This window comes from Chenopodium album, chromosome 8 (assembly GCF_948465745.1).
Source record: "Chenopodium album chromosome 8, dcCheAlbu1.1, whole genome shotgun sequence".
In the NCBI taxonomy this organism is placed as follows: domain Eukaryota; kingdom Viridiplantae; phylum Streptophyta; class Magnoliopsida; order Caryophyllales; family Amaranthaceae; genus Chenopodium; species Chenopodium album.
The window spans coordinates 58,865,367-58,887,768 of record NC_137841.1 but is presented as its reverse complement, the minus strand read 5'-3'; the positions used below and the strand labels follow the sequence as shown (position 1 = coordinate 58,887,768).

General features: G+C 34.8%; 2 protein-coding genes across 5 annotated transcripts; one reads left to right on the top strand and one right to left on the bottom strand.

The window, feature by feature from the left end:
• Positions 1-2,474: 2,474 nt before the first annotated feature.
• On the bottom strand, positions 2,475-6,712 carry LOC145641903 (uncharacterized). 4 transcript variants are annotated; one of them, XM_081692934.1, is made up of 7 exons: positions 6,565-6,712; positions 5,822-5,974; positions 5,137-5,176; positions 4,910-5,005; positions 4,397-4,602; positions 3,861-3,965; positions 2,475-3,135 (listed from the first exon to the last, which is right to left on the bottom strand). In XM_081692934.1, exons 2-7 carry the CDS (start codon positions 5,968-5,970, stop codon positions 2,688-2,690), a joined length of 1,044 nt encoding a protein of 347 aa, XP_081549060.1. In that variant the 5' UTR covers positions 5,971-5,974; positions 6,565-6,712; the 3' UTR covers positions 2,475-2,687. The 4 variants fall into 4 exon arrangements, with proteins under 4 accessions (XP_081549060.1, XP_081549059.1, XP_081549061.1 ...); XM_081692933.1 differs by having other exon boundaries at positions 3,861-3,968; positions 6,565-6,711; XM_081692935.1 differs by lacking the exon at positions 6,565-6,712 and having other exon boundaries at positions 3,861-3,968; positions 5,137-5,417; positions 5,822-5,953.
• A 6,891-nt stretch (positions 6,713-13,603) lies between these two features.
• On the top strand, positions 13,604-15,379 carry LOC145556174 (uncharacterized). Its single transcript, XM_081617815.1, has 3 exons — positions 13,604-13,849; positions 13,923-14,073; positions 15,170-15,379. The coding sequence occupies exons 1-3, from the start codon at positions 13,671-13,673 to the stop codon at positions 15,332-15,334; spliced, it is 495 nt and encodes a 164-aa protein (XP_081473941.1). The 5' UTR covers positions 13,604-13,670; the 3' UTR covers positions 15,335-15,379.
• Positions 15,380-22,402: the final 7,023 nt, after the last annotated feature.

Sequence of the window (22,402 nt, the reverse complement as noted above, 5' to 3'; positions counted from 1 at the left end):
ATCGCACGCTAATACACTAATTATATAATGAGATCAGGTTAACTTTTAAAGGGATTTTAAAGGGAGGAATGTTAGGCATGTTGCATGTAGATATGCATAACAAGGGGTATCATGTAATTATACATATGTATACAAACAAATGCATATTTTGGTATCATTGGATGATCAAATGGTACCACTGAATAAACAGTGATACTGTATATGCACACAATGGTATTATTTATTCATTCATTTGTACTAAATTTATGTATAAATAGTACCACTGAGGATTTAATGGTACTATATAAATTTTTAGTAGAACAATTAGTATGTGGTCCCCTATCACGTGATACAATCCGACCAAAATGTAGGTGGGGTCTATGTACAGACCTCTCTCTTCCTATCTCTCTCTACCATGTGTTTTTAAAATATTTTAATCAATGTTATGTATTTACAAATACATAACATTCCTCCATTTCTATTTCCTCTAACTTTTAAAGCTTCATAGTGAATCAAGTGAGGAGCATATTTTCATCCTCTGTATACTTCGTATGATCGAAGTTGGTAGTCCAGTTGTGAAATTCATTGTTTCATGTTTCCCTATTAAGTCTCCTTGGTTCATGTGTTGATCAGGATTTGACAAAAATCCAACACTGTTCAACAAGACTACAAAGCATAGTAGCATATCCCGTGCCAATATATTTTACGCAAAAGAATTCAAGACAAAGTGAAATGTTAGTAGTTATTGAATTCCCTTGAAAAAATCCAAAAATTAAAAGAAATCGGTAGAATGGGTAGTTTTTGTCTTTGTTAAAAACAAATATATTGAAATGCATAGAATTTGAGTATGGGGGATTTGAAAGATTGTGATTAAATGTAGTAAAAATGAGACTTAAATTATATACTACCTCCGTTAAGTTTTATTTGCAACTTTGAGGTGTAACATGGATCCCAAGTCAAAATTTCATAATGGTGATTATGGAATGAAAGGGTTTGTGATTAAGGAGGAGAGAGATAAATTAAACATGATTAAGCCACTCACTAGGTGACCAGGCCACCACCACCGACACCACCGAAACCAGACCAGTCACCACCACCGACACCCACCCAAACCCGGACCACCAATACCACCAAAACTTCCAAACCTAGACCACCACAACCACCGACACTGTCGAAACTCCCAACCCAGACCGCCACAACCACCGACACCGCCGAAACACCCTAAACTCGGCCTAGACTACTGATCGACACCCGACACCATCAACACCACCCACAAAACCCACGAAAATCAATGAAACCACCCATAAACCCACCTAAATCTAGACCACTAACCAACACCGACACCATCAACGCCACCCACAAAACCCACTGAAACCACCAACAAGATCCACGAAAATCACCCATAAACCCACCGAAAATAATCGAAACCACCCACAAACCCACCAAAAATCACCGATCGCCCACAAATCCACTAAAACCTTTGAACCTAGAAAACCCACAAACCCACGAAAATCATCCAATCCATGAAATATACCTGTGTATTGCTTCCTTACTTCTTGCCGCAAAACCACCATAGCCACGACAACGTTGTTGCTAGTGCTTGCCGGAGTCGAAATCAATGGAGGTTGTGATTGAGAGGAGAGAGAAAGAGCCAAATTGGGATTTGTTAAATCCAGATTAAGTTGTTGATGTAATGCAATTAATTATTTAAGTGAATGTTTAATTTTTAAAATAAGGGCAATATTGACATTTCTAGCCAAAAAAACTTACCAAAAAGGTAAAGATTTTGGAAAGTTGCAAATAATACTAAGCATCCAAATATAGTAAAAGTTGCAAATAAAACTTAACGGAGGTAGTAGAAGATTATGCCAATATGTTTAGCAGCAATAGACCACTTACGAAGTTTCGAGTTTGTTTTACGTCAGCACCTCAAGATAATAATATTCCCGAAACAAAAAAAAGTAGTTGCGCCAGGAGGCAAAAAGTTGCAAATCAATATGATTTTTGGCAAACTGAAGTTCAGATTGGATGAGAAATTTAAAAATTGATTTTATTACATTCAAGGAGATCCATAATACTACCTCCGCTACAAGTTAGGTAGTAAAAAGAACAAGGATGAATGGTTACCAAACAAAAAATAATTTACTACTTCCATTTCAAATTATTCTCGCAAAACAAAAAATAATTTACTACTTCCATTTCAAATTATTCTCGCAAATAATTTGAAACAAAGATAATAGATATTATACTAATATACTACAAGGAGGTAATACAATTTGTGCAGACTATTAAACATTACAGTAATAGACAATACAGAGGTAGTAGAAAATGTCGTAACAGTATTTATCAACAAATTTTCCAACCAATGATTTTAAACACAAATTTGTACAGCCTAGTATAAGCTATCATTATGCCAGCAAACACCAAATGCAAACTTAAAACCTTAACAGTTAACACTTAAGTACTTAACATCTGCCTGCCATTTACCATCAATATGAAAGGTGTTAAAACAGGTCATTATTCAGCAAAATAATCCAACAAAAACCATCAGATACATAAACAATTGAATGAGAACAAAAAATTCTATGTAATAACAACAGAGTTTAAACCAAGGCAAATGCGACATCCTTCCAGTAAACAGCTTTAGTTGTGAACACAAGATATTAAAAAGTAAAAAAAAAAAAAAAAAAAAACACTAGTATCTCCGATCATTCACTGCCCCTAGGAGAAGCTTCATAGTCGTCATTGTCATCTTCCCTGCCATTCTTGTCATTCCTAGCAACAGGGCTGGCACTGTGATCTCGGCCATTTTCTTCAAAGGGGCTACGACTTTGAGCATCTCCATTCCTGGGGCTCTCTCTTTCACCTTCTTTGACAGGGGTTCTACTCCTCGACCTTGGGCTACCAGCATAATCAGATCCATTGGCACGTCTCTCATCCCTATCAGAGGATCTACCTCTGCCTTCAGGACTCCTATCATCGGGTGTTGGAGAGCGTTTCCTGCCCCTTGATGACAGAGGAGAGCTTTTCTGTCGTTTGGGGCTTCTGCTTCTTATAGGGCTCCTGCTTTTGACAGGGCTCTTGCTTGGACGAGGGCTCCTTGACCGACCAGCACGCTCGATATCTCTTTCTCTTCTTGGTGGAGATCTAGACTGACTGCAGGGATGAAAAAAAAATAATAATACTTGGTTAAACAGTGCATTTGAACACTACCCTAATGGCATGCAATTTAAGAGCCCCACTAAAACCAAACCAGAAAAGCCAAAACAGATTCCAGCAACAGAAAAAAAAAATGCAAGTAGACAGGTTACAAGCCAGAAACACAGTTGCCAATGGGATAAACCATAACAAATAGTGACAACTATGTTTTCAGCAATAGAATTGCTATCTATATTAGTTCTAACCCAAGTGAAATACAATACTTGCCAATGTTTCCGAGTAATAATAAGTTACTTACCAACTACTACTATCTAGAAGTAATGAAGAAAAACACCCCAACAAACCCATATTGTTTCTCACATTAAATACAAAATACAAAATTGCTTTTCCCCTTTCTACTGTACGGCTATACCCCTTTCTAGGCGTACAAACATACAAAAAAAAATTGCATAATATGCCAAAAAATTCAACCCTAAGCTACCCTTTCACCAGTGTGCATCAAAACCCAGCTATAAGATCAAAAGGAACAAAGCTGGAAGTACAATAGCTATAAGATCAAAAGGGACAAAGCTAGAAGTACACAACACCAAAGTCATCACACTAAAAGACACCCCAATATACCAATCCAAAGATAGCCTTACCGGCATTTACAACCAGATGAAACTCATCTTGCACACAAGTTTATTGTAATTGCATAAAAATTGCTTCAATGAATAACACACCTGTAGCTACGGCTCCTACTAAAACTACGGCTACGGCTTCTGTCTCGACGAGGAGATGGTGAACGCCGGCGTGGCGATCCCGAGGGCGAGTAGCTTCGACCGCGTCTGCTAGAAGAAATCAAACATAATTTACTCAGTAACAATCAAAGTAAGCCACCCCAAAGTTTATTGCTTTCAAGAAAAGAAGCTTATAACTCAAGTTTACTCTTTCAAAGATGTGACTATCATTGTTAATAAACAAATTCTACTTTTTTAATATTGCAAGCAATGGTGGAGCTAGGGGAGAGGTGAGGGATGGGGCTTAATGCAAAATAATTTCTTAATAGATCTATTTCAGATCGATCAAATGTGATTAGGGTGAGAAGCTTTCAATCTCTTAACCCTTACCACAATTAGACTTAATATTTAAAGATAAACTGATGGTTAAGTTTAAAGTGGTATTGTAGAAAACCAAAATAAGAGTAGGCAGTTTCAGAAAAAGAGACAGAAATAACAGTAATGTAAATTATTCGTGGGGGCAAAGTAATAATAAAGACCTTAGTTTCTTGGGGCTGTTTTGACAATTCCTTTCTATATGGCCCCGCTCTCCACAGCGGTAACATTTGTTCTTCCAGTCACCTGCTTTGCAATCTCGAGCCCAGTGGCCTTCAATTCCACAATTAAAACATCTTCCTGATCCAGGGGCTGGTCCTCTGCTGCCAAAGTCACGTGACTCCCGCGAACCACCTGGACCCCGTGGTCCCTACATGATAGATTAGAAAAAAATTCAGCAAATCAATACATTGTAGAATTGTAGATAGATTAGGCACAGCACATTAGCATGTTGAAGTACGGAACAATCTAAAAATGCATTGCACTATGAATATCTACAATGAGGCAAGCATCCAATAATTGGCCAGTTACAGCTGCTTAAGCTTATTTAAAACAAGCTATCAGAAACTCTACTAGTCTATTATATAATTAAGTAACGAAAAAAAAGAGCAATTTATAATAACACAATAATTATTGGTAATACACTACAACACCAAAGGATGTACATTGCCACATACCCCCTTTGCGAACTCAACAATAATTCGACTACCATCCACATCTCGTGCATTTAAGCTATATCTTGCATCTTCAGCATCACGAGGATCACTAAACTCCTGTTATCATAATGTAACAAAAACAACACCAAATCTCATATATGATTAACAAAAGAGCACAAATCGCTATAGTGCTTCTGGGAACAACAGATTATTAAAAGAGAAGTGGAGAAGAGGGAAGAAATACATACAACAAAGGCATAATCGCGCTTCATATCCACGTCACGTACTCTGCGTAAACGGTTTCCATAAACAGTAAGGCCATCAGGACAAAACTACCGAAGGGTTGATACCTCGCCCCTCACAGATGAACTAAACACCACTTTGAGAATGTTGCCAATTCCATAAAAATACGCATTAAATTATAGAAAGAATCGCCAAAGTCCCCTATACATTGCAAGAATAGCCACCAATTCCATCAAGGGCAACCATCCCACCATAGACCTCCAAGGCTAGGCAAAAGCCTAGAAACCTTCAACAAGACATTCAAGTTAAGCCACACGACACATGGAGGATTGCAACACTCTCGAAGAAATATTTTCATTAGGAACATACATACATTAAAAAGATTAAGGACCTTTGCAAGAGCCCCTCGACTTGCCATAGCACAAGTCATAAGGAGAACTTCCCCCACTCACATCGACTAAAAACCAGCACCCAACACTGAAGAGATACTTGATCAAAGAGAAAACTTCATTTTACTCCTTTAGTATATTAATTCAAGTACTAAACTTATAAACCATGTTAAATTACAATGGTACTTTCAATTACAAACACAAAACCATCTTTACAGTCAATAACAAACTCACAAAGCCTCCAACAGAAAATCTGATACAAGATGTCATAATTATATAGTAGTAACCTAAATTACATTACCTTCCGTATCTGCTGAAAAGATCTTCCAAGTCATGGCTCCTGGTTCGCGAAGACAAGCGACCAACATACAGGCGTGTACCACTGCCATGACGATCACGATCACCACGGTCACCTCGGTCACCACGATCACGGTCACCATATCGAGGCATTTTCCTACATAAATATATTCACACAAAAATAAATTCAATTATGCTAACAATTTACTCCCCTTGTAAATTCAACTATACCCTAACCTTACCCAAATTCCAGCTTTCTGAATAAACATCAAATTTCTAGCATTTGATTAAACAAATAATCAACGACGGTAAAAGCGTGATTCTTACATCAAATCGACGTGATTAGCTGTTTGATATTAGGCCAATTTTAAGCCTCAAATTCATTCAGTCATTCAGTACCAAGATTAGAAAAAAATAACAATAATCCGCAACATATAATTAAATTACACAACAAGCAACACAAATATAAATCAAAATCGCCCAAATCAATAAATCTTACATAAACATAAAGCAAATAAAAAACCTAGCCTACTGATTCGAATCCACCAACACAAAAATTCAGAAAAAATCAATCCAAGAATACAAATCGATTGAACAACATACATCAAAATACGAATCAATCAAACAAAATTCAATCAATCACATAAAATTAAATATCAAAAATCAAATATGATGAAATAATCTATTTAGAAAAAGAGGAAATCATAAAAAAAAAACACATACTTGAGTAGGATGAGTGAAGCGTACCTGACGAACAAAAAAGCGGAGCACGAAAACCCTAGATTTGTATCGAAACGAAGGAAAGGAAGAGAAAGTGTGAAATTTTCTCTCTCTTGGTTTTATATAGAGAGGTGAAGTTAATCAACGGCTGAGATTCGTTGTCGTAAGGGAAGATAGAGGGTGATAGTTAGAGTCCCTTGACTTTATCCTTCTACACATGGAGACATATTATAGTAGAGGTGAGTTGCTAAATAACCTATGCCAATTTTTCATTAACCTCAATTTTTATTTTTATTTTTATTTATATATATATATTTTTTAAGTTAGGTTATTTTGTGATTTACTGAATTGAAATGAATTGTTTATATAAAAAAAAAAAAATTAATAACTGATTTTTTTTTATATATATAAAGAATTAGGGTCTGTTCATATTTACATAACAGAACATAAATGATTGGAGCCGAACTGAACTGAAATAATTAGAGCTGAACCGAATATTTTATGAGAGAGGGAAATTAGGAGCTGAACTGAACTAAACTGATTGGAGCTGAATTGAATTGAACTGAGCTAAACTAAAATTAAGTAAATGTGAACAGACCCTTAGTAAATGAAATTAAACTAAAGAAGTCAAATGAGATCATCGTTTTATATGCAGTTTTTTATTGCTAAATATCTTTAATTTCGTAATAAAAATTTATGAAAATTTTATATTAATAAAATATACATTATTACGGATCTAACAAGACCCCACTTAATATATTTCTTCCTTGTAGATTATTGTACACTTACGGTCAAAGTTTACAAGTGATATATACGAGTACTTTTTTTATAATAACAAAGATATTTCATTAATTAAAAGTCATACGACATCTACAATATAGATTTGACGTTAAAAAATACATTAGATATTGAATCAAATAAAATTTTCCTTCAAAAAAACTATGATCGTCGAGTAGATCTTGTACTATGAAACATCTCCCGCTTACATCGCTGGAAAATACAGCCTTGTTGGAGAGACAATCTAACGACCCTTTGTAGCCATGAGGATGTTTTTCTTCTAATTCATTTGTCTGCATTTGAAAACTTGATAACTTTTCACCAACGAAATAATTCACGACAATCCATTAGATCTAATATCATGGATTCAAAACTAAGAATTTTTTCCCCCAAAAAGAGGAGTTAAACCTTGTCTTTCGAAGGAGGTCGAAAAACCCTTGTCTTTCGAAGGAGATCGGAAACCCTTTCTTTCGAGAGAGAAAAGTTCCTCTCAAAAGGAGGAAACATTATTATAAAACCTAAAAAAACTTTAAAGAAACAAGGATTGGGGTTTTTCACCGGTTAAAACCGATGGAAGCCCCTTTAAATTTCAACAATGGAAGCTAGGGTTTTGAAGAAAGGAAGGAGAAGAGAGGAGAGTTATTTAGTTTATCTTATTTTTGCCGATCTGGGTACCTTTTTTTTTACACTAACAAGTTATATTAATTAAATCAGAGTTTACAAAATGTGAAATAAAAACTAAAACTTACCACTACACGGCTTTTAACATTTAAGCCTTTACTACTTTCGACTCTATAAACAATATTACATAACTAGGGTTGGTCGAATAAGTTGCAAATTAGGATCTCCTTATAATCCAAAGAGCGGATACCTACTTCAAAATACAAAGAAAGCAGAAAGTACCGAAATTGTTCGATCATGGCTAGTTTAACCTTACCTAGTGGGATCAACTTATCACCAAGTAAGGCCTTCAAACAAGTCACATGGACATGTGACCTTTCATTCATTAGTTGTTCTTGCAAGCAGGAAATCTTTGACAACGTCGAGGCTCAAGAAACCCCAAAACAATGTTTGGGCACCTGCTTCGGATTGAAAATTTCAAGAGTAATGATCACAATGATCACTACAAATAAGGGAATGGAATGACAACAATAATCATTCCAACATAACACACACTTCAACCTAGCCACGGTCAACTTCTTGTTCGTCCCCCAAACAACGATTAACTCTCTCAACACTACAACAAAACCAAATCCCTTAACAAGGAATCGAAACTCCCTCCGCACTCAACTATATCCAATAAATTATAGCCAATGCAGCCAAAGGTACATGATAACCAAGAAATGCTAAAATAAACCATACATAAATTTAAAAAGTAAAGAAAACTCTGAATAACACCAAGAAAAAACATACTTAGGTAAGAAGACCAGATCGAAGAGTACCTTTCAGACCCAAAATCCGAAACCATAATAGCAAAGAACCTCAAAACTTCACCGTTTTCGTCACGAACCACTCCTAACGACGGCATTAGGCTTAGCCTTCCAGCGTAAGGACTCATGAAACCCTTAACTTTACCGTTTCCGTCACAGACAAAATTACCAATGACCTTTGACGGCGTGTAGACACCTGATTGTGTCTCCCCAAAAACCAAACTCATTGATGAATATCTTTCACGTCATTGATTATTGAATGAGGTGAAATGTGAAAGAGTCTCGTGATGTATCTGTTTTTAATAAAAATATTTCTTTCTGTTTTCAAAAATATTTCTTTTCATACCTTATTTATAGAAAATGTCCAGTCCAATTTAGTTTTGTTCATAACATGGGTCAAATAATGGTGTAGTTGGATGGGGCTTGAAAAGACCTTTCAAACGATCTGTTATAAACCCTATTCTGATGAATAATGAGGAAGTTATGACCAAAATATTAAATTGGGATCAAAATGATTTTATATGGCCCAATGATCAAGTGGAGGGCCCATTAACTATTATTCCTAAAGTTATAAGGAAATACTTTAATTTTTCTAGAGTGATCTAGAAGGTTAATTTAAATTCTAATGGGATTAGGATTCATAATTATACTTTTATATTATTTAGAAAAGATAAAAGGATTTAATTTGGAATAAAAACAAGTGTTTTAAAAGATAAAACTAATTTAATTAAGATAATTATGGAGTCTAATTACCTAATTATATTGGGAAAAAGACTCCGTACAGGATTTTTATCTTGATTGCGCCATCGCGCTGCGGAGAGCCTATTCGTCGCGATAGGAATATCGCATCGCGATGGGGTATATCACGTCGCGATAGGGGTTGTTTTACTTCGAGTCAAATTCTGACTCTTTTCTAAGCGTTCGGGATGTTTTGTCTATAAAAAATGGGTGTTATATCCCCGTTTTCAATCATCAACAATCATCTAATTCTATTTTCTTCTCTCTCAAGCTAGAAGCTTATTCTTTCCCCTTCTTTCTAAGCCTTCCCTTTTCAAAATACAATACCACATTCACGAGTCTTAGACGCACCTAACCAAGCTCGAAGTTGCCTTCGCCCTTGTAGACACCTAATTGTGTATCCCCAAAAACCAAACCTAGTGATGAATACGTTTCGCGTCATTGATTATCGAACGAAGTGAAAGTGTGAAAAGTCTTGTGATGCGGTTGTTTTAATAAAAATATCTTTCTTTCTATTTTTTGAAAATGTACTCTATTTATGAAAATGTCTAGTCCAATTTAGTTTGGTCTATGATAAGGGTTTAATAATGGCGTAGTTGGATTGAGCTCGAAAAGAGCTTTCCAACGATATATTATAAGCCTAATTCTGATAAATAATGAGGAAGTCATGGCCCACAAATTCTTCTATGGACCCTAGTCCATCTAAAATAGGTAGACTCCTATTATCTATCTATAACTATTAAAAGTGAGAAGTTGGCAAGTTGAAAATCTCTTAGTAATAGTGTGATGACCATTTTGCCCCTGAAAAAGTACAATTACAATGTTGCCCTTAATTTTGCTGCTTGTGATCTATTGGCTCCTACTCTTTTCTCTGCCAAAATGCTAGCTGGTGTTCTGTTTTGCCTCTTTCCCTCTTTTTCACCTTTTGCTTTCCACATTCATCACTTTCTCCAAGATTACAATCAAAATTCAATCTTTGACCTAGGGTTACCATCTGAATTCGATCCCCATTTTCTCTTTCTTTCTCTCTCATTGAACAACAATGGAGTTAGGTAGATTCATCAACGAGCTTCGAGGTGTTACAGTGAAGGAAGTTCCCGGCAAGGTGAAGCCTATGCTATCTCGACATTATTCACAGCACTGAAGCGACTTCTAGGTTTCCACTCCTTCATGAGGTAAGATTTTCTTTCTTATTAATCATCCCGTATCAATTTCACAATCTAGGTTTTTTCGAAATTTATATATTTTTTTTCTTGAATGATTTATCAAATTATGGCTCTGGGGTTTGTAAATTTTGCGTTATTTTGTTTATTTGCATAAACAAACAGATTACAAGATGCCTCACTCTCGATCTTACCCAAATCGACGAGGACTCTGTTCGTATGTCTCCTGCTAATGATTCGGCACAGTAAGGTTAATTTATACCTTTAATTTCAATAATTTAAATTGATTTTTTTAGAATTTTGGATGAAAATTGAATAGTTGTTTGGGTTTTGTGAAAATTCTGTCATTTCCCCTCTAATTTATCTTCAGAGATCTCCCGTTGACCATGACAAATTTTGTTTTTCATTTATTAACTTTTATGGGTGAAAATTGCTTTGCACTTCTTTATTTTTATTTTTTAATTTTATTTATTTCTTTTTTATTTAATTTGGGGGAAATTTGATGTATGAACTATGAATGTATGATTTTAAAGGGTTTTTTGGGTAATTGATTTTCAGAGCGCGGGAATTGTTCTATTACTTGACAGGGGATCAGGTTGATTATGGTGAAGAAGATAGCAAATCATGTGGACATTCGCAATTTGGAAGAATTTATGAACAATGTTCTTCAAAGGGGTTTTTTTGTTCTTTGTGCCCATTCTTCTCAATCTTAATTTTCTCACTAGATTGTGCCCGATCTTCTCTGGTAAGTTCTTTGATGTTACCTAAATTAACGAAATGTTGTTCTAATTAAATTTGAATTCATTTTAGTTTTCGTTTTTCAGCAATAATATTGTTGTTTCTTTCAATTTTCGTTTTTGGGTACTGAATTGTATTTGATTCTTTTTTCCCCTTATTTATCCTACCTCAATCCCTAATCTCTTTCGGACCAAGAGAGAATTGAGAAAGATAATTGGACCAAAGTAGTACACAAGACAAATATTTTAGGACGGAAGAAGTATTTCGTAAAAAACAAGTTCAGTTTAGTTGTTTATTCTAATTGAAAACTTTTCACCTAGCATAAAAAGTATTCTAATTGTTGAATCATAGGATTACAAAAAGTGAGGAAAAATTGACCTTTGACTCTGCATTTTAAATCAAGAAATTGTGATTCTTTTCCTTTTATGCCTCCTCCCTGTCCAACCATGAAATTATATAGATTTGCTATTCTTATGTTTGGGTGTAATTCCGTATAAACTTCATGTCTAGCTCTATCCGCTGGTTTGATTGAGTACAGTGATATTCTTAGGCTCCTATTTGGTATTTTTGGGGTATATTAGATAGCCCCCACCTGGGCATATGTATTCCTACAATTTTGTGTATACTGCACCTTCATGTTTAGCTCTCTCCACTGGTTTTATTGAGTACATTGATATTCTTAGGCTCATTTTTGGTATCTTGCAATTTTGTGTATACTGCTTGTCCTTGTAATATATTATTTGATTACTTTCCTAAATTATATTACAGATTAGAGAAAAAAAAGCAGAAGTTGAAAAGCTCAAAAGTACGTTTGTTCGGAGAGCATCTTTTGCCAGCTTGGTGGACTTTATGATTAGCGACAAGAGTTACTTTTCTCAGGTAATTGGATCAACTTATTGCTGCACACATTTGGCAAAATTATTTCTTTGGTTAAGTTTAATCATTGTGTATTATTGAGCAGCGTGGACAGCTAAAACGACCAGACCATGCTGATCTGCGGTATAAATACAGGACATATGCTCGGCCTCTACAACATTTGAAGGTTCTAACACTGAAATCTGTTGTCATATTTGCTTGCTTCTTTTCTTGTTTAATCTCATTCCTTATGATGTTCCAGAGCCTTTGACAAGAATTGCTTGGGTCCATTGAGGAAAGTGTATTGTAGCTCTCTGAACTTGCTTCTCCGTAGAGAGGTGAGTGGATTAAATAGTTCTGGATTGTTTATCATACTGGCTGCCACCTTGATGTTTAATGACAAATAGGGTGCCTTTAAATTAAGGTACAGTGGGATGATTGATAACTTTCCAGAAAGGACTTTGATTATGTTTACACACTGAATCTAAGACATCAACTGCTTTGTGTGCATAGTTGCATACCAATATGTAATAAACTGATTTAAGGAGGGGCACTTTGGATATTCTAGAATCTTTAGGTTAAGTCCTTAGTTTTTATTATAAATAGAGAAAGAGGGGGAAAGGAGAAGGCATGTGGATTTTGGTGTAAGTAGTAATAGAGTAGCAATATTTGTAGAGTAGCAATAGAGTAGTAGTTGTAGTATTCTCCAAGACTCAAATCTCTTAGCTTAGCCCTTAGCAACTTTTGTAGCCGTTATTTACAAATTTCAATCAAAATACCTAAGCTTTCCTCTGATTCCGATTTTACTGTTACATTTAAGCAATCCGAATTACTCAGTCTATAACATAATATATTTCATTTGAAAATGAAAAAGTTTCTGAGAAATATTCTGCTTACTCTGAGAATCACATTGAATCTGAGACATCAACTGCTTTGTGTGCATAGTTGCATACCAATATATTTCATTTGAAAATGAAAAAGTTTCTGAGAAATATTCTGCTTACTGTGAGAATCACTAAGAAACTCAGATGATTCCTATCTAATTCTTGTAACCCATCCAGCAAAGTATCTTTTGGACTGACCAATGATTCACCTGTGCCTTGCTGCGTCAATGGCGTAATGTTGAGGCATGGTGTGGCATTTAATGGTGAAACATTTTGCTGATTATTATTTTTTTTAATTTGTTTTTGTGGTCTAAAACTGAATTTTCTTCATGGATGTGGCATTTTGTCTTCATAGTTGTATTTTTCCCAAACGTCCTTTATTAAAAGAAAAGGAACGCAAAGGAATTGTTGCTAGACTAGATTCCTAGGTAATTTGAACTGATGATCTATTTGCAGGATAAAAAAATATATATATCTTCATCAACCTAAGTTGAAACTATAACTCTTTTCCCTTATCTCATTTCTTGTGTGTATAATCCTGTTGTGTTATGCAGGCTCGAGAGTTTGCAAATGAGCTTCGAGCCAGTACTAAGGCTTCTAGAAATCCAACAGTTTGGTTGGATGCTTCTGCTGGTGCTGGTCAAACTGTGAGCAATGCAGACACTTCAGCAGTTTCTGATGCTTATGCCAAAATGCTTACAATATTTGTTCACTCCTTGTTGATGAGGTTATATTCCAGCAAATTTGTGTTATAGATTCTAATTTGAAACTTGTCTTACGGGAAGCCTTTTGAATCTCAGAGTTCCTTTTTTGCTCACTTCATGTGCTTTGAAGTTCCTGCTCTCAATCTACTGGGAGGAGTTCCCAATGGTAAGTCTGCATCAAATGTGGATGACATCGATGATGATGATCTTGGAATCATGGATATTGATGACAATGATAGCAAAACAGGTATATTTCATCTTTCCCGATTTTCATCACCCTTAACAACCTCCTCAATGTAATCTCTCTTCTCAAATTGTTATATATTTGAGATTTGGGTACTCAAATTTATGAATTGGGGGTTTAAGGGATTGTTTGATGTGGGGTTGATTGAATAGTTTGGGTTACTATTAGATTTCTTATTTATTTAATATTTGGTTATAATTGAAATTGATGATTAATTTGAGGTGGGTTTTCTTTTAATTTTGTTACCCTTTTGATTTTGGAAAATTGATTCGAGTTTATTCTCAAACTATTCATTTGGGAGGCTTTTATTGATTTTTCACTATTTTCAGAGTTATTTGGGATAATTTGTTACCCTAATTAACACCATTTCTTGATGACTTCTCTCTGAAATTCGAATTATCAATGATTATCTGTGAAATTTAGAGTTTTGACTATCAGTGATTGCCAATTTGCCATAGTCTTAATAATCTTTATATTTTATACAAGTTAAGGGAGGTCGACAATATTAGTTTTGCGCAGTTTGTTATGCTTTGCTTTTTATTATCTTGTTTTCGATTTCTACTGGACTCTCACAGCTCGGGGTTCGTTTATTTTACATAGTTAGCTGCGCTTGCTGTAATTATCTGTTGTCTGACATTGTTAATATTCATTGTTTAAACAGATTAGGGATGAGTTGAATGCTTAATCTGCTGTTGTTAAAGATGCTTACAGTGATGATCGGCATGTTAGGTAAATTGCTTATGCTTTGTTTTAATTTAGATTTTTAAGTGGTAAGTTTGTCATTTTTGCAATTTACGAAATGGCCGAGATTTTGGATATGATTCTTGAAACACCATCTGAATTTTTGCTTAGAAAGAAAACAATGGTTATAAAGGCTCTTTCGTATATCTATGGGGCACTTTATTAAGGGAAGGAAATGCATATGATTGTTTGATTTGTGGCTCTATCTGCTTGAGGTATTTCATGACCTGCTGGAAATGTAAAGATAGGTTGCATGTTGCCTTTGAATGTTGAATATATATATTTGGGTGATCAGTTATAAAATTGATAGTGTTGGACTCTTGGGTGCCATTGACATAATTCTTAAATTTGTTTGCAGGTAAAGAGAAGTCACCACTGCTTGATTATAATGGAGGAACTAGATTCCCGCGCTTGTGATGATGATGGTGGCGGAGGTGGTTCTTGGAGTGGCGGGTTCTTCTTGACGGACCTTATCAGAATTTTAGACGGAGATAAATGGTTGCGGTCAAGTATCCATATGTAGTTACTATCTTGCAAGTCTTTTATGCTCTGATTATACGGTCCACATAGTAATATTCTGTAGCTCATGGGGTGATTCCCATGACAAAATGATGTATTGATCAGGCAACAAATGAGTTCCATTGATATTCCATAATGCATCATAGTACTGTATCATTTTTCACAATCTTTTATCTTTTGGGTCGAACAACAACACTTGCAAACTATATCAAATTTGTAGGCATAAAAAGTGAATGTTGAATAGCTTGTAGCTAACTATGATTAAAATCATCAATGTTGCCCCCAATTGTTAAGTTATGTTAACCTCACGACCTCACATACAAAGATTTTTCGAAATTTTGAAAATTCTTTTTCAAATTTGCATTCGATATTTGTTTTCCGGATTGGATATTGGTTCTAAATGAAAATTTCGATCAATTCAATTCCTTGTTATATCTAATTTCCATATATAGACATTTTCATTTTCCAACATTGATTTAGAAAATGTTTTACTTATTTGAACTTATTGAATCATTTAAGATGCAATTAAAAAAAAAAAAAAAACGGAACTCCAACATTATTGTTAACAAGCATGTCCTACATCACGTTTTGCCATTTGGAGCGCGCACATTAGAGATAAACCAAGATATATAAAAGGGAAAGGGGAGAGTGAGAGGGGGGAAGGGGCTTTAAAGAGAAGGATCAAGTGCAAGCTATAATTGCCAAAGCCTTTTAGAGATGGTATAAGGACAAGTCATCTGAATAGTAGCACATTTAACATAAAAGCTAAACATTATGGTAGAATATAATTGTGGTAGAATTATGGCACATTTAACATAAAAGTTAAACCACAGCGTGTGACAAGGGTTACCCGAGTTATTTTGTTAGGGGTTATCCGAGTTATGCAGTCAGGGTTTACTCGAGTTACTCGATCAAGGATTACATGTGGGGTTTAGATAGGGGTTACTCGAGAGGTTCACTCGGTTAAGGGTTACTTGAGGGATTACTCGATCAGGAGTTACTCGAATTACTCAGTCAAGGGTTTGGGTTACTCGAGTTACTCGGTCATGGGTTACTCGAGTTACATGGTAAGGGGTTATTTAAGAGGTTCGGTCAGGGGTTACTTGGTCAAGTTACTTGAGGGTTAATTCAGAGGTTGCTTGAGGAATTACTCAGTTCGGGGTTAGTCGGTCAGGGGTTACTTAAGATAAAGGAGGAGAGGAAGGGAAGAAGAGAAAGGGATAAGGAGGTAGAGAAACAAGGGCCAAAATATAGAGAATCATTGAGAGATAGAAAGGGAACTTGGAAAGCGAAGGGTTTGAAGAGAGAGACAAAGAGGGGCTAAAAGATAGGGCACACTGAAAAATAGAGATACCTGTTCAAAAGAGATAAGTGGTAGGCTAGAAGAAGGGATAAAGGCCGGGAGAAAAAAAGTTAGAAAACATGGGAGGGATAGAAATATGGGTTACGAAGGAAGGAGGATGAGATAGAGAGAGGTTAAAAAAAGATATAGGGACTGTAGAAATGCAAGGGGGTTAGAAGAGAAATAAAGAGAGTGATAAATAGGGAATATGACTAAAGAAAGAAGAATATATGATAAAGAATGATCCTTCCTTCAAAAAAAAAATAAAATAATAAAGAACAAAGGAGAAGGCTTGAGGGAGAAAGAGAGAAAGGGAGTAAGTGCGACCTATAATTTTCAATTATTGTTTTATTTTTTCTCACTTATTTGAACTCGATTTTGTGACAACATATATTATCAAACAACAACTTTTTGGTGCAGCAAGCCACACCGTGTGGCAGAGTTACCCGAGTTATCTTCTTAAGGGTTATCGGGGTTATGCAGTCAGAAATTACTCGAGCTACTCGATCATGAGTTATTTGTAGGGTTCAGATAGAGGTTTACTCTGTTAAGGGTTATTTGAGAGATAACTTGATCAGGGGTTACTCGAATTACTCGGTCAAGGGTTACTCGAGGAGTTACTCGGTCATGGGTTACTCGAGTTACTCGGTCAGGGGTTACTCGAGTTACTAGGTAAGGGGTTATTTAAGGAGTTCAGTCAGGGGTTACTTGAGTAATTCGATCAGGGTTACTTAAAGAGTTTAGTCAGGGGTTACTTAGTCAGCGGTTACCTGAGGGTTCATTTAAGGATTACTTGAAGAATTACTCAGTCCGGGGTTAGTCGGCCAGGGGTTACTTAAGATAGATGAGGAGAGGAAGGGGAGAAGGAGAGAACGGGAAAAGGAGGTAGTGAAACAAGGGCTACATAAACAGGAAGAGACGATAAATAGAAAGGGAAACGCCCCATAATTAATATTCACATTAGAAAATTATTGCTACATAAACAACAACAACATTATGGATCTATATATAGCAATAACGTTATATTTGTGGATGAAACAAATACTATATCAAAATACAAAAAATTAATTACATATTTACGTTAAATGCAAAACAAAACTATTCCGATTCGCCAAATGGAGCGCGCATCGCGCGCGCGGAAGTCGAAAACTAGTCTATTAAAACACAATCTTATATAAATGAAACACAACTACATTCTCTTCTTCTTCTTCCCACCATCTTTACAAAATTTTATTTCCTTTTTTACAAAAACTCTCTCTCTCTCTCTCTCTCTTTTTCTCTCTCTATCTCTTTTTAATCTAATCTCTTTTTATTTTATTATTGAATTTACTTCATTCTTTTTTTTTTTCAAATTCTTATTTTCTCTCTCCTTTGTTCTTTGATTTTTTTTCCATTAAATTTCTGCATTTAACGTGATGGAACAATTTTAAATTCTCAAAGATATCAATCCAGGTTTGTTATTATGAACTCATTGTGATCAATATTAATTTTTTTTTTTTAATTTTGAGATGAATTTATGGATGAAATATTTGTTTTAATATCAATTGAATTTGTGAAAGCTAATTTGATTGATTTCAATTCTTAATCGATTACCTGATTGTTTTTACTATTCTCATTAATTTGTATGTATTTTTTTTTTTTTTTATTTTGAGATGAATTTGTAGATGAAATCATTGATCTAATATCAATTGAATTTGTTGAAGTTAATTCGATCGATCAATTAGTATCTATTATGATCGATTACCTGATACTTTTGAACATTTAGTAAACAAAATCTGAACAATTGCAAATTTTGAACAGTTTTTTTTTTTTAAAAAAATCTGAACATCAAATTTTTTGAACATTTAGTGAAAATATCTGAACATCGCAATGTACCACGCCTATACTTTTGAACATTCAGTAAAAAGATCTGAACAATTGCAAATTTTGAACATTAGTAAAAAAATCCGAACAACGCAAATTTTGAACATTTAGTAAAAAATATATGAACAATCGCAATGACCACGCCTATACTTTTGAGCATTTAGTAAAAAAATCTGGACAATTGCAAAATTTGAACATTAAGTAAAAAAAATCTGAACATCGCAAAATTTGAATATTTAGTAAAAATATCTAAACAATCTCAATGTATGCCTATACTTTTAAACATTTCGTAAAAAAAATTTAAACAATTGCAAATTTTGAACATTTTGTAAAAAAATCTAAACACTGCACCACATCCATACTTTTGAACATTTGGTAATAAAATCTAAACAATTGCCTGTGGTCCAGCTATCCTAGATGGACCAGGGTGTACAATAGACTTATTGGTCATGGCCAAAATACTAAATTAGGCCTGAAATGGTTTTATATGGCCCAATGATCTAGTGGAGGGTCCATTAATTAATATTCCTAAAGTTATTAGGATTGATTTTAATCTTTTAGAATAACCTAGAAGGTTATTTTAAGTTCTAGTGGGATTAGGATTAATAATTATGTTTTTATGAAAATAAAGAATTCTCTTTGGATTAAAACAAGTGATTCAAAGCGATCAAATCTGATTTTTAAAGATAAGTACAGACGTTAATAAATCGAATTTAATTAGATTAAGGATTCCGTACGGATTTTAGAAAATGCGTGAACCATCGCGAATCGACAGAGCTAACACGCCACGACAAATCTATTGCACAACGACAAGGCTATCGCGCTGCGACAGAGGTAGTTTTATTCCAGATGGGGATTTGGTCTTTTTCTGATAGTTTCCTGGCTGTTTTTTCTTATAAATAGGGTCTTATTTCTCTGTTTTTATACACAATCATCTTTCTCTTCTCTCTCTTGAGCAATAGCTTATTCTTTCTCCCTCTTTCTAAGCCTTCACTTTTCAAATAAAATACCGCATTCACGAGTTCTAGAGCCACCTAACCAAGCTCAAATTTGCCTTCGCCCTAGATGTGAAAGGTTGCTAATTTCTGAGGGTTTGGTCCCAAATCCCTATTTCAATTATTAATTGTTTGATTTAATATTTTCCTTGAAGTTACTAACGCGTGTATTTTGTTATTAGAAAGAGATACAAGACAACAAAATAAGTTGTTTTTATTGCTATTGCTTTAGAAAGAATGCTTAGATTATTTTAATTCCTAGTATCATGTTAAGATGTTATTTATTGCTTTCTAGTATCATGCTTAGGTTGCTTCCTATTTCTTCTATCATGATAGTATCATGTTAGGGCTAAAGCTTTGATCTTTAATGTTTAGTGACATGCAAGGATTTGTTATTAATCTTGTTAGTATCATTCCTAGGGTCTTTGTGGGGAATAGATTTCAAGCTTTAATCCCTCTAGCCCCACTGTGATCATACACTAAAGTACTGTGGCGTCCAAAAGGGAAGAAGATAGAGCAAAAGAGTCGCCAACAAGTTTTTCTAGGAACTTGTAAACCGTTCACGAGGTGAAGGTTACACCCCTTAACGATCCAAGAGATCGTCAACTCCATAAGGTCTAGAACCAAATAAGGGTTCGGGGATGAAGGTACAAATCCAACCTAAAAGAGATTGAACCTGCCCTAATAATAGGCCTCTACTTTATTCTGATCGTATTCATGTGCGCTTTTTAATTAACATGCAATCAATAGGATTAACTCTAAACCTGTTTAATCTATGTTGGTTGAATATTAATGCACAAATAAAACTATTATTGGCGATCACTTGAATTATAATCAAATTAACCCTAACAAGATTATTAATTATCTTATTAAGCGTGATTACAAGTATAGATTCCCTTTAAACATGCATAAAGGTGTGATCAAGCAATAGCAAAATATAAGCATCAAGCAACATAATAATAATCATCATCAAAATAATAATAATAATATTCATAATCATCATAAATCATACCAATTATAATCATAATCATGTTCATGTTAATATTAAAGCATAAAAATAGCAAGATCCTAGGCATGATACTAACAAGATTAATAACAAACCCTAGCATGTCACTAAACAATAAAAATCAAATCTTTAGCCCTAACATGATACTAACAATCATAAATATTAGGAAGAACATAGAAAGCATCGTAGCAATCATATTTAATATTAAAATTACCCTAGACATGATACTAGGAATATCATAATAACAATGTAAACATGATTTCTACATCATAATATCAATAAAAATCAATTTAAGCACTTACTTTGATGCCTCTTACCTCTTTCTAATAACAAAATACACACGTTAGTAACTTCAAGGAAAATAATAAGTAAACCAATTAAATTAAATAATTGAAATAGAGATTTGGGACCAAACCCTCAGAAATTAAACCTTTCACGTCTAGGGCGAAGGTAACTTCGAATATGGCTAGGTGTATCTAAGTCTTGCGAATGCGGAATTTTGTGTTTGAAAAGCAAGGTTTAGAAAAAGAGAAAGAGATTAAGAGAGAATTGATAATGAAAGATTGCGAATGAAAACTGATTGTAGATGAGAATTGGTGAATGAAAACGGAGTTTTTAATACGTTATTTATAGAGAAATCAGCCAAAAAGATAAAATATCAAAACAGAGCACTTGGCGCACGCAAAACGAGGTTGGCACACGTAAAACAGAGCTGGCACCAGAACCAGCTAATTGGCGCCAGGCGCCAATGGCTAGCACCAGGCGCCAATGGTTGGCGCCAGGCGCCAGGTCTGGTTCCAGGCGCCAATGCCTGGAGTTAGGCGCCAGGCCTGTTTTTAACGCATTTTCGAAAATCAGATAAGTTTGTCGTACTGGAGGATAAAATCATATCTTTTCCTCGAAAATGCTTTTTGATTTTAATTAAAACTCTGAAAAGTCAACAAAAGTCAATTTATCAATGCTAATTGAATTAGGAATGAAAAAGAACCTTCTAGAAGAATCTAGAAGACAAAAACCATTCCTAATTGCATTAGGACTGATAAATCATATTAGGCCCTCCCCTAGATCATTGGGCCGCATATAAGGCTCAAACCGGGCCCAGTTTAGTAAATTGGTCATAACTTCCTCAATATTCATCGGAATTGTGCTTATAATATATCGTTGGAAAGCTCTTGTCAAGCCCCATCCAACTACACTACTATTGGACCCATATCATGGACCAACCAAACTGGATTGGCTGTTTTCTTAAAATAAGTTTTAAAAAACAGAGAGAAGAGAAAAGAAATTAAAACTATCCGCAACACTAGACTTTCCACACTTTCGCTTTATTCGATTATGATTCGACGCGAAAGGTACTCATCACCAGGCCAGGTTTGGTTTTGGGGACACACAAATGGGTGTCTACAGTCTTGCTAATATTATTATGCTTTATTGTGATTATTATGATGATGATTGTTATTATTATGTTGCTTGATATTATTATTGTTATTGCTTGATAATGCCCTCTCTTGCAGAATTAAAGGGAATTTGTACTTGAAATCACACTTAAAAAGATAATTAATAATTTTATTTAGGCTAATATGATTTTAATTCAAGTGGTCGCCAATAATAGATTTGTTTGTGCATTAATATTCAACCAACATAGGTTAAACAGGTTTAGGATTAATATATCGAGTGTATGTTAGTTAAAAAGCGCACATGAATATGAAAAGAATAAAATATAGACCTAATTTCAGGGCAGGTTCAATCTCTTTTAGGTTGGATTTGTACCTTCATCCCCGAATTTCCAATCATGTTTCCAGACCACTATAGAGTTAGCGATGTCATGGATCGTGAAGGGGTGTAACCTTCACCATGTGAACGTTT

Bases quoted from the DNA above. Each gene is read 5' to 3' on its own strand.
- LOC145556174 (XM_081617815.1), top strand. From the start codon at position 13,671: ATGCAGGCTCGAGAGTTTGCAAATGAGCTTCGAGCCAGTACTAAGGCT. The intron at 13,850-13,922 runs GTTATATTCCAG...TTTGAATCTCAG, and splicing joins GTTCACTCCTTGTTGATGAG to AGTTCCTTTTTTGCTCACTT. The intron at 14,074-15,169 runs GTATATTTCATC...ATTTGTTTGCAG, and splicing joins TGACAATGATAGCAAAACAG to GTAAAGAGAAGTCACCACTG.
- LOC145641903 (XM_081692933.1), bottom strand. From the start codon at position 5,970: ATGCCTCGATATGGTGACCGTGATCGTGGTGACCGAGGTGACCGTGGT. The intron at 3,969-4,396 runs GTCTTTATTATT...GATTTCTTCTAG, and splicing joins AACAGCCCCAAGAAACTAAG to CAGACGCGGTCGAAGCTACT. The intron at 3,136-3,860 runs GTGTGTTATTCA...TCATCCCTGCAG, and splicing joins AGTAGGAGCCGTAGCTACAG to TCAGTCTAGATCTCCACCAA.